The sequence below is a fragment of the Gopherus flavomarginatus genome, chromosome 2 (genome assembly GCF_025201925.1).
Source record: "Gopherus flavomarginatus isolate rGopFla2 chromosome 2, rGopFla2.mat.asm, whole genome shotgun sequence".
NCBI lineage: Eukaryota > Metazoa > Chordata > Testudines > Testudinidae > Gopherus > Gopherus flavomarginatus.
This window is the reverse complement of record NC_066618.1, coordinates 70,430,041-70,444,004: the sequence shown is the minus strand read 5'-3', so window position 1 is coordinate 70,444,004 and position 13,964 is coordinate 70,430,041. Positions and strand designations below refer to the sequence as shown.

Sequence of the window (13,964 nt, the reverse complement as noted above, 5' to 3'; positions counted from 1 at the left end):
ATGGTGACTTACATCAGACAAGGATCTGTCCCCAAGACTATCGTTTTTGCTAATAGCAGCTTATGATTTTGGAATAACCTACATAAGCAGCGTTGCCATTAATGAAGTCATTTCACACTTGTACTAATCATACTTTCATACCACCACACACCATCATGTATTTTGTTTACACCACACATTTTAGAGAAAAGCTGATTTTAAAAACTTCATGGTTACTTCCCATCCAACCTGTAAAGCCAGGTTGCTATTATACAATCTGTCATTTTTAAAAACTGTAAACTATAACCTACTCCAGTTACTTTGTGTATATGTGCCTATGTGCTGACATTGATCACTCTGAATATAACCTTTCCTCTGAGGGACTCAAAATGCTTTAGAAAATTAAGCCCCATAATGCCCCTGCAAGATATGCATTTTCATACTTGTTCCACAGAGGGTATATTGATGCATAGAGAAGTTAAGGCCAAATTTAAAATCTAGGTGCCTCAAATCAGGCCCTGTAATCAGTAGCTCATCATCTAAATATTTCATCTGATTTTTATATATGCTGAGCACTGTAACTTCCACTGTTGTAACATTATCTTTATCTTGTAATACGGCCCTGAAGTCCTAAAATTCCCCGTGCTGGGGGCTAAATAACATTGAGTTCTTGTTAATAATGGACTCTCCCTGTCCCTGCAAGATGGCTGGGATAAGATGATTCCAGGAAGGTTAGATGCTAACATTAAAGAAAAACAAGAATTTTGCAGCGTTAAGAAAAAAAATCATGACCTGATACTTGAAGCAGACTTATGTGCTGGGGAAGAAGATAAATCTTTATAGCTATTACCTTGGACTGAGATTAGGGGGACCAATGGTGTTCAGTGTCGAAAGGTGCAGTTTTAGATTTTTCTCTCTCTTTCTGGAGTAGTAGTGGAGTTCAGTTTCATGTCTGGTTCTTGCAGGGTTTGAACTGCAAACGCGGATGGGGGAGTGAAAGGGCACCGTTCCTGAGGCCAACTGTTTCAAGTTTATCCCTAGATAGCTTTTATTGCTTCCAGCCTTCTTCTCTTGGGATGAGGTTGTGCTCCTCGTGTGGATTGGAGAAAGAATGGCATTCTCCTCCTCTTCTCTTTCGTCCTCGTCTTCCTCGTCTTCCACAATTGATGGGAGTCTCTTGTTTATGCTGCCATTTCCCTTGGGCTCTGTCTAAAATAGTGGATAATTCACATTAATATAAATTTCAAAGCCCAGCACTCCAGGGACAGCTGATTTGCTCTGATGTTCATACTTGAATAAAACCAAATCCATTAGAGCTTTTATTTTTCATTAGAACAAATGTTATTTTGGGACCCACCTGTTATTTATTTCTCTCTCTCTTCAGTCCCTCACGTATATATACAAAAGCCCTCTAGTAACAGAGCCAGTGAACTCACTGCAAATGTATTTTGTTACTGAGAAATGTTGCCTGACTTTAGTTCTTACAAGCCACCCAGAGTACATATACTTCAATAGATTTCTCTGTCTTTTGAGGAGTTAGTTCTTCCCAAGTTAATGCTGTCAGACTGTTGATGCATAAAGAATGGGTTTTAGGTAAGGTACGTATATGCCCACAGTCCAGTATATGGCCACTACAGTCAGTTATAAGGAGTGATACAGTTCCCTTAGGACCTGAATGCATCCTGGTTCCTCCTCTTAGTCACACTGAGTGGGACCTTACACTCTGATCATAGTACCTTACAGCCAGACCCCTGAGCTCCCGCAGAGCCCTATTAATGCACAACAGTGTAACAGGATTACCTTCTGAAGAGCTAACTCATCCGAAGATAGAGATGAATTTATTAAAGAATACAGAGTGTAGGATGGACTGTAGGTGCTAGTTATAGGAGACAGAAGGGTCTAATGGACTCCAAAGACCTGCCACTCTACTGCTGGGTGACCTTGGGCAAATCATGTCTCTGTGCCTCAGTTCCCCAATTGTAAAATAGGAATAATGTATGCCTTTGTAAATCACTTTGATATCTACTTATGAAAATGGCTATATAAAAGTTATGCATTATTAATTAATTTTATTATTAATTATTATTATTATTTCTTCTTGGAAATAAAATACATGTGCAGTGAGTTGCAGAGGTCTGCCCACATGGAGCTGATTTCTGGGTCAGGGCCTTGCTTTGCAAGTAGTCCCATTTATTCCCATGCTACAACTTGTGGGGCAAGGTATTATCACTATGAGTAGCAGAATCAGGTTCTACATCATTCTTACAAACTCCACAAATCTCAAATAAATGGGACAGCCAAATTCAATTGAGCCCAAAAGAAATCTTTTCTGAAAATAGTACTGGAGCATTTTCAGCGTGATTGAGAACAGGAAGTAGCAAAAATCTCACATAGGAGTCTGTTCTGAATTGATTTCCAGCCCAATTGTCCACAATCATATCAGTTTGGATAGTTTGGGTAAAGATACAAATTTTGGGTGAACAATCTTTTGAGATTTGACCATCACTCCTTGTCCTCATATTTTGCAGCATGAGCTTAATTTTGCTATTCTATTTGCACTTTAAGTTTACTAAGTAAATATTATACAATTATTATTGTTAATGCAGATACAATGAGCCAGACCTTTTCAATCTATGTCCAAAAAGTCAAGAATATAAAATATAATAGCAAAGGCCTGTCTGTCAAGAAGATAATAATGGCCTCTCTGAGAACTATTCTGCTATATAGAAGTCTGACTGAGCACACTGTACAAAACTCTTATATGAGAAAGGACTTTATGTACATTGAACTTTACACGTCTATCATTTGGTTTGAGTAAACATTCCAGGCTCACCTTTCAAATATGCATTAATGGAATATCCAAATCCAGTATCTGGATGCTAAAATGCCTAAGCATTTACGCATGGAAAATGGGCATTTATGGGGTACACCTAACAGCAGTTTTAGCATTCAAATGCAGAATCCTATTTAAGGGCCTGATTCAAAACCCTCTGACTTCAGTGGGAGTGTTTCCATTGACTTAAAAAGGCTTTGGATCAGGTCCTAGGTACTTATGTTTCAAAGTTAAGCTCATCATATTTAAAATCAGACAATCATACCTGAGATAGTGTAGACTTGTTTGATAATCTTGATATTACCTGAGGAGGGAAAAAATGTAGTAGCAGAAAATAAGTGAATTTGCACAGTTTTGGCTTCCAAAGGCAATTTCATATGATGGAACAGCAAGGAAATCTCATAATAAAACAAATGCATATTCCACAAATTAAATTCAAAATGCCACTGATGATAATGAAACATCTTTGAAACAGACTCTGTCAGGACCAAGTTGTTGACCAGAAAAATGTACCTTTCATTTTAAAGAAATAGGGAGTTCTTATAAAATTAACATTTTCCTCCAAAGTAAAACAAGACTAGGGACATGACCTGCACTGGATATACATGGAGGGATCTCTGCACAGGAAGGCCCGATGATTTTGACAGGGCTCCATGTAGGCACAGAGTTTGTTGTAGGACCAGTCCTTAAATAATGTAGGAATCTAGAACAGTGACAGGTATGCCAACAACTTTCAAAAATAGATCCCTAAAGTTAGGCTCCAAACACCTACAGAAAGTCAAACTACCATCTGTGCCTTTGAAAATCTCCTCTTTAGGCTCTAAAATAAGTGTCCTGATTTTCAAAAGTGCTGACTACCCAGCATCTTCCTTTAAAATCAGATGGATCTATGGGATGCTCAGCACTTCTGAAAATTATACTATTTACGTAGTTGTCTACATGCAAACTCTAGGTAACATTTTCAAAGCTTAAGGGCCAGATTTACAAAGGTATTTATGGGTCTAAAAATGCAAATAGGAGGCTAGTAGGATTTACAGAAGTGCCTAAGCGAGGTAGGCACCTAAGTCTCATTTACTTTTAATCTTTGTAAATCTAGCCCTCAAACCCAGATCCTCAACATTATTTGACTTCAATGGGATTTAAGCACCTGAACAACAGAGGATTTGGGCCAATTCAAAAGTAATTTAGGCACTTAAGAGCCTAAGTCACATTGAAAGTCAAGGGATATTCAGAGCATAAATAACTTTTGAATATTTTATTTCAGCAGATGAATTTTAGTAACTCATTTTTGAAAATCTTGGTTGTTTTGTCGGAAGATCAGAGCCCCTGCAGTTTGTAAGGCTGTTAGGCAAATAGTTCTGTAATTACTCGTAAAAATGAAGTTATCGTTATTGCCACACAAATGTGTGCTTCCCCAATGTTTAATTTTGTCTAAGCAGTAAACCTATTCCACATCTGCCTAGCCATCAGTGTGTGGATTTATCAGACACGTTGCTTAAATAAACTTAGCAATAATTCTCAATACACTGACACGTAGAACAACCAGAATCATTACATTGCGTAAATAAAGCGAAAATATGGCCCAGCTCCTCCTGTGTCAGCGAGAGAAAATGTCGGGCAGCCCTAATTGGAGCCCTGATATGGTCAGATGTCGAGCCCTTTCAGCTCTGATTGTAATCAGTGTCAGCAGAAGGAACTCAGCACCTGGGCCCTAGATCACTTGGAGCAATAGAAGCATTCAGTGTGCTAAATGCTACAGTTTAAAAAAAGATCAGTTGAATGTAATACTAAAGGCCTGACTTGCATATACGCCTGCACCCAGACACACCTGGTATTAATTAGATTAATTTAATGTAGGGGTATATAGTGCCTAGCACTTTGAGGTCTCTAGACACTATTGCAGTATAATTGTTAAATATATGTCGATATAATATTAATTGATATCTACAAAACCAGTCCCATGAATTAGCAGTTTAACAAACAGAAATATGAAAATATTAATTTGCCTGCCAGAATCTTGCTTGGGTTTTACCAAGAAAGGACTTGTGTGTGGGTGTACTTTGTTAAATGTGAGCAAAGATCTTCTCCTCTTGTGAACTTTCTTCCCCGAGTATAAAGGAGAGTTATATATGCAGCCTTGAAAATAAGGAAATACACACTACAGCATGGAATAGCTTTAGATTTTTTGTATGCTTTCCCATAGCCCTGCTGGGATTGCATGCATTCAGCTGGGCTGCAGGGTCTGAACAGCATTTCTCCTGCAGGGACTCCACCTGACTGCCAGGGATTAATGCTGTGCCAGCAATGAGTGCATTGAACCTTTCTTCTCCACCACTCTCACTGTAGCCTGCTGGTAACCCAGCTACTGTGGATTTGCCTGAGGGAGGAGGAGGAGAGAGCAACCAGCTGTCTCAGAGCATTGCTAGTAGGGAAAGGGAAATAATGGGGGGGTCAGAAAATGTATGGAGGTACAGGCTGGTGAAAGACAGCTCAAGGGAGAGACAGACGTTCAAGAGGGAGCAGATTGGTGGTGACAGGTTCCCTCTTGAGAATATCCCCCATCCTCTCCTCCCATTGGTTCCCCTTATTCTGTCCATACAGCCTGTTCTCTCTTTTGTCCCTGGCCCCATAGTTGGGCAGTTTCAGTTTTGAATCAACAAACTTGGATAAGTTATGTGCCCAGGAACAAGCTAATCCATTTCATTGAAGCATGCCAAAGTAAAGAACATTATAACTGCATATCTCTGGTATTCTAATACTTCATTAATAGCTGACAAAGATAAATATTGTGTCCATTTCACATAAAGGTGGGGCCTAAGCTCATTTGCTTTGAGAGGAATGATGCTCAACGGTAAACATTTTTGAGACACACACGCTTAATAGATTGACCTGAAAGTGGGCAGAGTTCTCTGAAAAGAGGCATTCTAAGACTCTTCTCTCCAAAAATAGAATTCTCAGAGAGAAAAAGAATACAAATGTACAAGAGCATGAACTAAGACCAGGAAATTTAAAAACTGCAGTATCCACATAACCAGGTTTTCACCCTCCTGCATCTGACTGCATACATTTAGTATCAGTGGAATTATCACAGGACCTGAGGAACTGTCCTAATTTCCAATCTACTAAAGCATTTTTTTGCTTTAGGACAATACACAAATTTCCTTAAAGTGTTGTGTGGCTTCCATGAAAAGAAAAAGGACACACAATTGTACATACTGTATGCTGTGTTTAAAAGAGAAGTAAGGTTAAGGTTATGAACACATTTTGAAAACAAAGTTGGAGAGGTATTTCCCAAATAGACATATTAGGAAAATGTCACTAATGTTAATATGAGTCATGCTAAAGATGCTCAGAGGATCTGATTCAGATTTAAAATACAGCACATGTATTCTTTTGTATCTTGTAAAACTTTGTACACAACACAGTAACTGATTTCACAAGATACAGTGGTAATAGACTAATACCAAGATCAGAATCAAGCCCATAGTCTCAATTTGATGTTTCCCTAGGATTGTTTAAAATCTTAATGAATACATTTTGGAATTTGGTACAGACGGTGCAACAGTTGTATTCTCTTCTATCAATGTTCACTGTAATTAAGATTAAGATTTTGTCACAGTTATTTTTAGTAAAAGTCACAGACTAATCATGGTCAATAAGCAATAATTCACAGAAGCCCAAGTCCTGCTGCCTGGGGGTTGGTGGTGGTGGTGGGGAGGATTGACAGCCCAAGCCCCGCTGCCCAGGGGGACGGGGTGACTGACTCACTGTCCAGGGCTGGGACCCCAAACCCCACAACCCAGTGCTTACCCCACCGCCCAGGGCTGACAGCTCAAGCCACCCCTCACCCCAACCGCTGAGACTGAAGTCACCAAAAATCTCAGAATCTGTGACCTCCATGATGAACTCCTATCCTTAATTGTAAGGCCAAGAATGGTACTTCCACATCAGAAAAAGCTGGTTATTCAATGCAGGAAGTCAATCCAGATCTTTTAATCATCTGGAGGTGATTTTTTTCTGGACAGACGTTACAGAGTGGTAACCCCCAGTGGTATAGATATCTGGTAGATGATCTATGGGGATTTTCTGGGTGAGCCGGTAAAAATGTAAATAATATATATACAATCTGTTCAAGGGGGTTAGTAAATCATATTTTGGAAAAAATGAATTTAGAACTGCAGCCAGTATGCAAATTTTAGGGATAATGAGATTTACAGTAGAGTATGTAGATTTGCATTTGCTGGGCTTGAAAGGGTAGGGTTTGATGGATCATGTTGTCTTGTTCTGGCTTAGAAGTTTCAATATTCTTCATAGCAGGGCTTGACTCAGAGCTTTAGGAACAAAGCATGCGTACAGATTTACTGAGTTCTTTGTAAGTCTGGGTTCCTAGAATATGTTAATAATATTTTGCATTTTAGGGAACAAAAGGCTAAAACACTGTGTTAGAAAAGGATTTGGAAGAACAAACTGGAATATTAATATGCTTAGTATTAAGTAGTACACAAAACTGTTTAAGGATGTTGGCAATATGTAAAAATATAGATCAAATGCCATATGCTCAGTTCATAGGGATTTTACTGACTGGTAATGGAAAATATATGAGCACATAACAAGGGATTACATATCACTGAAAAGCTTAATGCCTCACACATGTTCATCCCCTCAGTTTTCCTTAATCAGGAAGTTCCTCAATGAAACATAATAAATCCCTTAAATCACAGCCCATTGACAGAAATACATGCTACAGGAGGTCTTAGGATAGCTATCATTGTTACTGTAATTACACTCTATTTAATTTAAAAGCATATTTTCCTGGGCATTTGGAAATGTCTCCTGTCCCAATATCTTCTGCATTTTAGTTTTTTGGTTGATCAGCTCTCTCCTTCTCTCTCTCACTCCTGCAGTCTCCTCCCTCTTACCTTTTTACACTGCCTCTGGCTGAATGGAGAATAAATAAATTCCCTAGAAACCAATGTCTTCAGCACTCTGGGTTTGTACAGGATGCTGTTGTTATAAACAGATAGCTAAGGGTTAATGTCTCTTTCACCTGAAGCACCTGACCAGAGGACCAATCAGGAAACCGGATTTTTTTAACTTTGGGTGGAGGGAATTGAGTGTCTGAGTCTTTTGTCTTTGTTTTCCGTCTGCATGCTTTCTCTGAGCTTTGGAGAAGTAGTTCTACTTTCTAGTTTTCTGTTTTTAAGTGTAAGGACAAAGAGATTAGATAGTAAGTTATATGGTTTTCTTTTCTTTGGTATTTGCATGAATATAAGTGCTGGAGTGCTTTGATTTGTATTCTTTTGAATAAGGCTGTTTATTCAATATTCTTTTAAGCAATTGACCCTGTGTTGTATCATCTAATACAGAGAGAACATTTGTATGTATTTTTTTTCTTTTTATATAAAGCTTTTTTTTAAGACCTGTTGGAGTTTTTTCTTTACTTCAGGAAATTGAGTCTGTACTCACCAGGGAATTGGTGGGAGGAAGAAGTCAAGGGGAGATCTGTGTGTTGGATTGCTAGCCTAATTTTGCATTCCCTCTGGGGGAATAGGAAAGTACTTTTTGTTTCCAGGATTGGAACAGAGAGGGAGATTCACTCTGTTTGGATTCACAGAGCTTGTGTCTGTGTATCTCTCCAGGAGCACCCTGGAGGGGGGAAGGGAAAAAGGATTATTTCCCTTTGTTGTGAGACTCAAGGGATTTGGGTCTTGGGGTCCCCAGGAAAGGTTTTTCAGGGGGACCGGAGTGCCCCAAAACACTCTAATTTTTTGGGTGGTGGCAGCAGGTACCAGGTCCAGGCTGGTGGCTAAGCTTGGAGGTTTTCATGCTAACCCCCATATTTTGGACGCTAAGGTCCAAATCTGGGACTAAGGTTATGTCATGGTGGCAGTGGTGGGATATAGACAGAATCCAGAAGCCAGTAGAATATTATATTTTTCTTTTCTCTGCTAAGGGCTTTTAGCAGAGAGAAGCAGTTGGTTTTTAAAAGGGAACCAGAGAGAATTTTTTTTTCTGCTCTCTCTCGCAGTTTGTGGCTTGCATGTTAAGGGTCTTTTGTCATGCAATAGCCCTCCCATTAGGAGGCAAGTACCAGCACTTATAGGCATGCAAATAAAGTGGTTTTTCTGGTTTCCCTTCATTGAACATTAGCTAGAGAGAGAAAAGGAAAAAAGCACTGTTGCTAGGCAGACTCCAGGAGGGAACAGAGCCTGCAGTTCAGAAGATAAACACCGGAGGGCACCCCAACACAAGAAAACAGGAACCATGACTTCTAAGGCAAAAATTGACGCCGAAGAACAAATCAAAGAAGCTGAACACAGGCGACAACTGGAAAAACAACAAAAAGAAATGGAAAAACAACAAAAAGAGAATGAAGAGAAGGAAGCAAGAAGAAGAGGAGGCGGCCCACCGCCGAGACATGGAAAAACACCAAAAAGAAATGGAAAAAAACTAAAAAGTAAAACTACTTCTCCAAAGCTCAGAGAAAGCATGCAGACGAAAAACAAAGACAAAAGACTCAGACACTCAATTCCCTCCACCCAAAGTTGAAAAAATCCGGTTTCCTGATTGGTCCTCTGGTCAGGTGCTTCAGGTAAAAAAGACATTAACCCTTAGCTATCTGTTTATGACAGCTGTGTAAGCAGCAAGCACTGAGTGAATGATCTGCATTGAGAACCTTATTCTGGAGTTTAGTTTCTGATTGTGAATTGTCCACAAGCAACATATAACTTTTTCCCATTAATTCATTCATTCAAATAATCATGATTCTATTGATTTTGGGTGAGTATTTAAAATGTGAGTTACGTTGGTTAGTTTTTATTGGCCATGTAGGTCACAGAGTTTCTTTTCTCTGACTGGATGCATATAATGTTTAGATTTAGATTTCTGGTGCCAACACTCACGTTTACAAGTTTGAAATTCACTTTCCATGAATATTCTATAAAGTGAACACTCAGAAAAGAGAGGCTAAACTTAATGAATAAATTAGTAGTAGTGAAGTATTCACTCACCTTTCATCGAGACTGTGATGGTTGTACTCCTTAATGCAGAACTTATAGTACTTCTGCTTAAAAGGTAGAAATAAAGGAACCATAATAATGGCAAAAAAAAAAAAAAGGGGGCTAGTATAATTTTTTTATTCTGTTTCTGTGTGCACTCTTCTTTTTCATTAAAAACAAAACAAAGAAACCCCACTAGTCCTGAGGATTTTGTGCAACTTTGAATTCACGAGTTAAGAAAGACACCTTTTATTTATGTAGTAAATCCTACACCAGTGAAAAGAACAACATCAAAAGAAAGGAGGTAGTCAATGAGGCCAAAATGAGATCGGAGAAGCAATTGTTAAAGGAGATGGCAATAGACCTTTGCACCTATAGCATGCTGTTCTAGCAGATAATACTTTTGAGGCAGCTTCCAGATTATTACAGACAAAAGATATATCAGAAAGAACACTTTAGATATCTTTCCTATTTGGTCACAGTAATTGTGGAGGGGACATTTTGATGAGGATCTACTGTATGTTTGTAAACATTACAGCTAACACTGAAAGCCTTAAGAACAATAACACTCCAAAGCCCTGGTCCTGCAAACACTTATGAACATCCTTAATTTTCCTGTGGTGAGTACAGTGAGGTAAGTGCATAAGTATTTGCCAGACTGGGGCCCTGGAAAGGAGGAAATCTGATTAGAAATGTTCAGTGCCTATATGAGCAACCTTGGGAAAGAGGGGAGAGATCACCAGGCCTGCTCCAGCTTCTTTATGCCACGGGAAAGTGGCTCTAAAAGCCTGATGTCTACCTGGGGCAGAATTCCTCTGGAGTAGGAACTATGGAAGTCAGCTGCAATATGGTTGTTCGAGGCAGGGCTGCTATACACAGGGCTGCAGTGACGCCAGGAAGTGGTGCAGCCCATAGGGAACCCCATTAGGCTGCCATAGTTCAGACAGACTCTCAGGGCTGTCTAAATTAAGCTGGAGGTGTCTCCAAGCCCCAAAGCAGCTCAGGATCAGGAGGGTGCAGAGATGACTTAAAGCTGCTGTGGTGGAGGTGGAGTTTCTATGTAATAATCTAGGAATGCTGCTATGTAATTTATGAATACTGCAGACAACCTGGTCAGTGAGGCAAAGTTACTGTCTAACTACATGGGTTTATTAGACTTTCCTATATGAATGTATGAATAAGATCTAGCTTAATAAGGAGATTTTGCAGGAGAGCATCACAATGGATATTGATATACAATGCCCCAACAAACATTTGGGGGGCAATTGTAGGATAGTGGCCTACTTCTAAGCCCGAGCCTGAACTTACACAGCTGTTTTGCCATTGCTGGGAACCTAGGGATCAAGGGGACACCAAACAGATAAAAGGGCTCTCTGGAGAGACAGGTTGGGGGAGAGTTGTTAGTGAGATCTGACAGAGACACGTCCTGCAAAAACGTCTGAGGAAGTTTGGGCCCTGCCTGACTTCCAGAGTTTGGGTAGCCTTAAGAAGAGGCAGTATATATACAGTCCATTTTCTTGTTTTAAGATGTTTTTTTCTGAAATGCTTTTGTTCTAAATAAATAATACTTTTCTTTGAAAAGGCTGTTTGGTCACTGCTCTGGAGGGCACAGAACTGCAGGTATTGGACACCCATCAGGCCTGCTGAGGAACCACAGTTATCAACTGGGGATGGCAGCCCAAGGTCTGGTCTGAGAGTGGGAGAATCATGTAAACGCAGCAAAGAATCCTGTGGCTCCTTATAGACTAACAAATGTTTTGGAGCATGAGCTTTCGTGGGTGAATACCCACTTCGTCAGATGCATATAGTGGAAATTTCCAGGGGCAGGTATATATATGCAAGCAAGCAAGCTAGAGATAACGAGGTCAGTTCAATCAGGGAGGATGAGGCCCTGTTCTAGCAGTTGAGGTGTGAAAACCAAGAGAGGAGAAACTGGTTTTGTAATTGGCAAGCCATTCACAGTCTTTGTTTAATCCTGAGCTGACGGTGTCAAATTTGCAGATGAAGTGAAGCTCAGCAGTTTCTCTTTGAAGTCTGGTCCTGAAGTTTTTTTGCTGCAGGGATGGCCACCTTAAGGTCTGCTATAGTGTGGCCAGGGAGGTTGAAGTGTTCTCCTACAGGTTTTTGTATATTGCCATTCCTAATATCTGATTTGTGTCCATTTATCCTTTTCCGTAGAGACTGTCCAGTTTGGCCGATGTACATAGCAGAGGGGCATTGCTGGCATATGATGGTGTATATTACATTGGTGGACGTGCAGGTGAATGAACCGGTGATGGTGTGGCTGATCTGGTTAGGTCCTGTGATGGTGTCGCTAGTGTAGATATGTGGGCAGAGTTGGCATCGAGGTTTGTTGCATGGATTGGTTCCTGAGCTAGAGTTCCTATGGTGCGGTATGCAGGTCCTGGTGAGAATATGTTTCAGGTTGGCATGTTGTCTGTGAGCGAGGACTGGCCTGCCACCCAAGGCCTCTGAAAGTGTGGGATCGTTGTCCAGGATGGGTTGTAGATCCCTTATGATGCATTGGAGGGGTTTTAGCTGGGGACTGTATGTGATGGCCAGTGGAGTACTGTTGGTTTCTTTCTTGGGTTTGTCCTGCAGTAGGAGGCTTCTGGGTAACACATCTGGCTCTGTTGATCTGTTTCCTTATTTCCTCGTGCGGGTATTGTAGTTTTGAGAATGCTTGGTGGAGATTTGTAGGTGTTGGTCTCTGTCTGAGGGGTTAGAGCAGATGTGGTTGTACCTCAGCGCTTGGCTGTAGACAACGGATCGTGTGATGTGCCCGGGATGGAAGCTGGAGGCATGAAGGTAGGCATAGCGGTCGATACGTTTCCGGTATAGGGTGGTATTAATGTGACCATTACTTATTTGCACCGTGTGTCTAGGAAGTGGACCTCCCGTGTAGATTGGTCCAGGCTGAGGTTGATGGTGGGGTGGAAGCTGTTGAAATCATGATGGAATTTTTCCAGAGTCTCGTTCCCATGGGTCTAGATGATGAAGTTGTCATCAATGTAGCATAGGTAGAGAAGGGGCGTGAGTGGACGAGAGCTGAGGAAGCGTTGTTCCAGGTCGGCCATAAAAATATTGGCATATTGTGGGGCCATGTGGGTGCCCATAGCGGTGCCACTGATCTGGAGATATATATTGTCATCAAATTTGAAATAGTTGTGTGTGAGAATAAAGGCACAGAGTTCAGCAGCCAGTTGTGCTGTGGCATCATCAGGGATACTGTTCCTGACAGCTTGTATTCCATCTGTGTGTAGGATGTTTGTGTAGAGAGCCTCTACATCCATGGTGGCTAGGATGGTGTTTTCTGGAAGGTCACCAATGCATTGTAGTTTCCTCAGGAAATCAGTGGTGTCACAGAGATAGCTGGGAATGCTGGTGGCATAGGGTCTTAGTAGAGAGTCCACATATCCAGACGGTCCTTCAGTGAGAGTGCCAATGCCCGAGATGATGGGGCATCCAGGATTTCCGGGTTTGTGGATCTTGGGTAGTAGATAGAATAACCCTGGTCGGGGTTCTAAGGGTATGTTGATTTGTTCCGGTGTTAGTGTAGGGAGTGTCCTAAGTAGATGGTGCAGTTTCTTAGTGTATTCCTCAGTGGGAGAATCATGTGATTCCACACAAGACTGGTGACTGCCTAAGACCTGAGAGGGAAGAACACTTGATAAGACTGTAGCACTGGCCTGGCCTGACAGGAGTAATTAACACATGGAGAGAGGCCTCATACAATAGAATAGGAATAGAATTAGGAACATAAATGAATCATCAGTTTGAAAACAGAATGTTTGTGCTAAATAAGATAAGTAAATAGGTGAGTGGGCTAAGACGACGGAATGTCTGAGCAAACTAAGATAAGAGGGAAAACACACAGGGAACTATTTGCTAGGGACAAAATAAGTTAGGAATGTAGAGATGAGGTAAAGAGGAAATCAAACCATGGACAGTGCGTGGGCAGCGTATGTTGCACAGAGATCAGTTCCTGCAAAGTAACCAAACCAATCCAAAAACATATGATGCAATGTATAGTAAAGGCAATGAGATGTGTAATGTATATAGAAGGAGAAGGTTTCTGTGCAACTTTGAAGTTGTGATGTACCCTGCATCCATCCCCGCTGCTTTTTGAGTCTGATCAACTCAGCATAGCACTG

The 13,964-nt window shown here is 40.8% G+C and overlaps 2 protein-coding genes across 2 annotated transcripts in view; one reads left to right on the top strand and one right to left on the bottom strand.

Moving 5' to 3' along the window:
- The window catches only part of LOC127044053 (uncharacterized), a 449,887-nt gene that overhangs the window by 17,930 nt on the left and 417,993 nt on the right, over nt 1-13,964 (top strand). The window lies entirely within an intron of this gene.
- KCNH8 (potassium voltage-gated channel subfamily H member 8) overlaps nt 1-13,964 on the bottom strand; it is a 355,845-nt gene that overhangs the window by 24,376 nt on the left and 317,505 nt on the right. Inside the window, exons 13-14 of the mRNA XM_050938322.1 lie at nt 3,078-3,116; nt 830-1,188 (exon numbers count right to left, since the gene is read on the bottom strand). Of these exons, the coding sequence (XP_050794279.1) occupies nt 830-1,188; nt 3,078-3,116 (398 nt within the window). The remainder of the gene's footprint in view (nt 1-829; nt 1,189-3,077; nt 3,117-13,964) is intronic.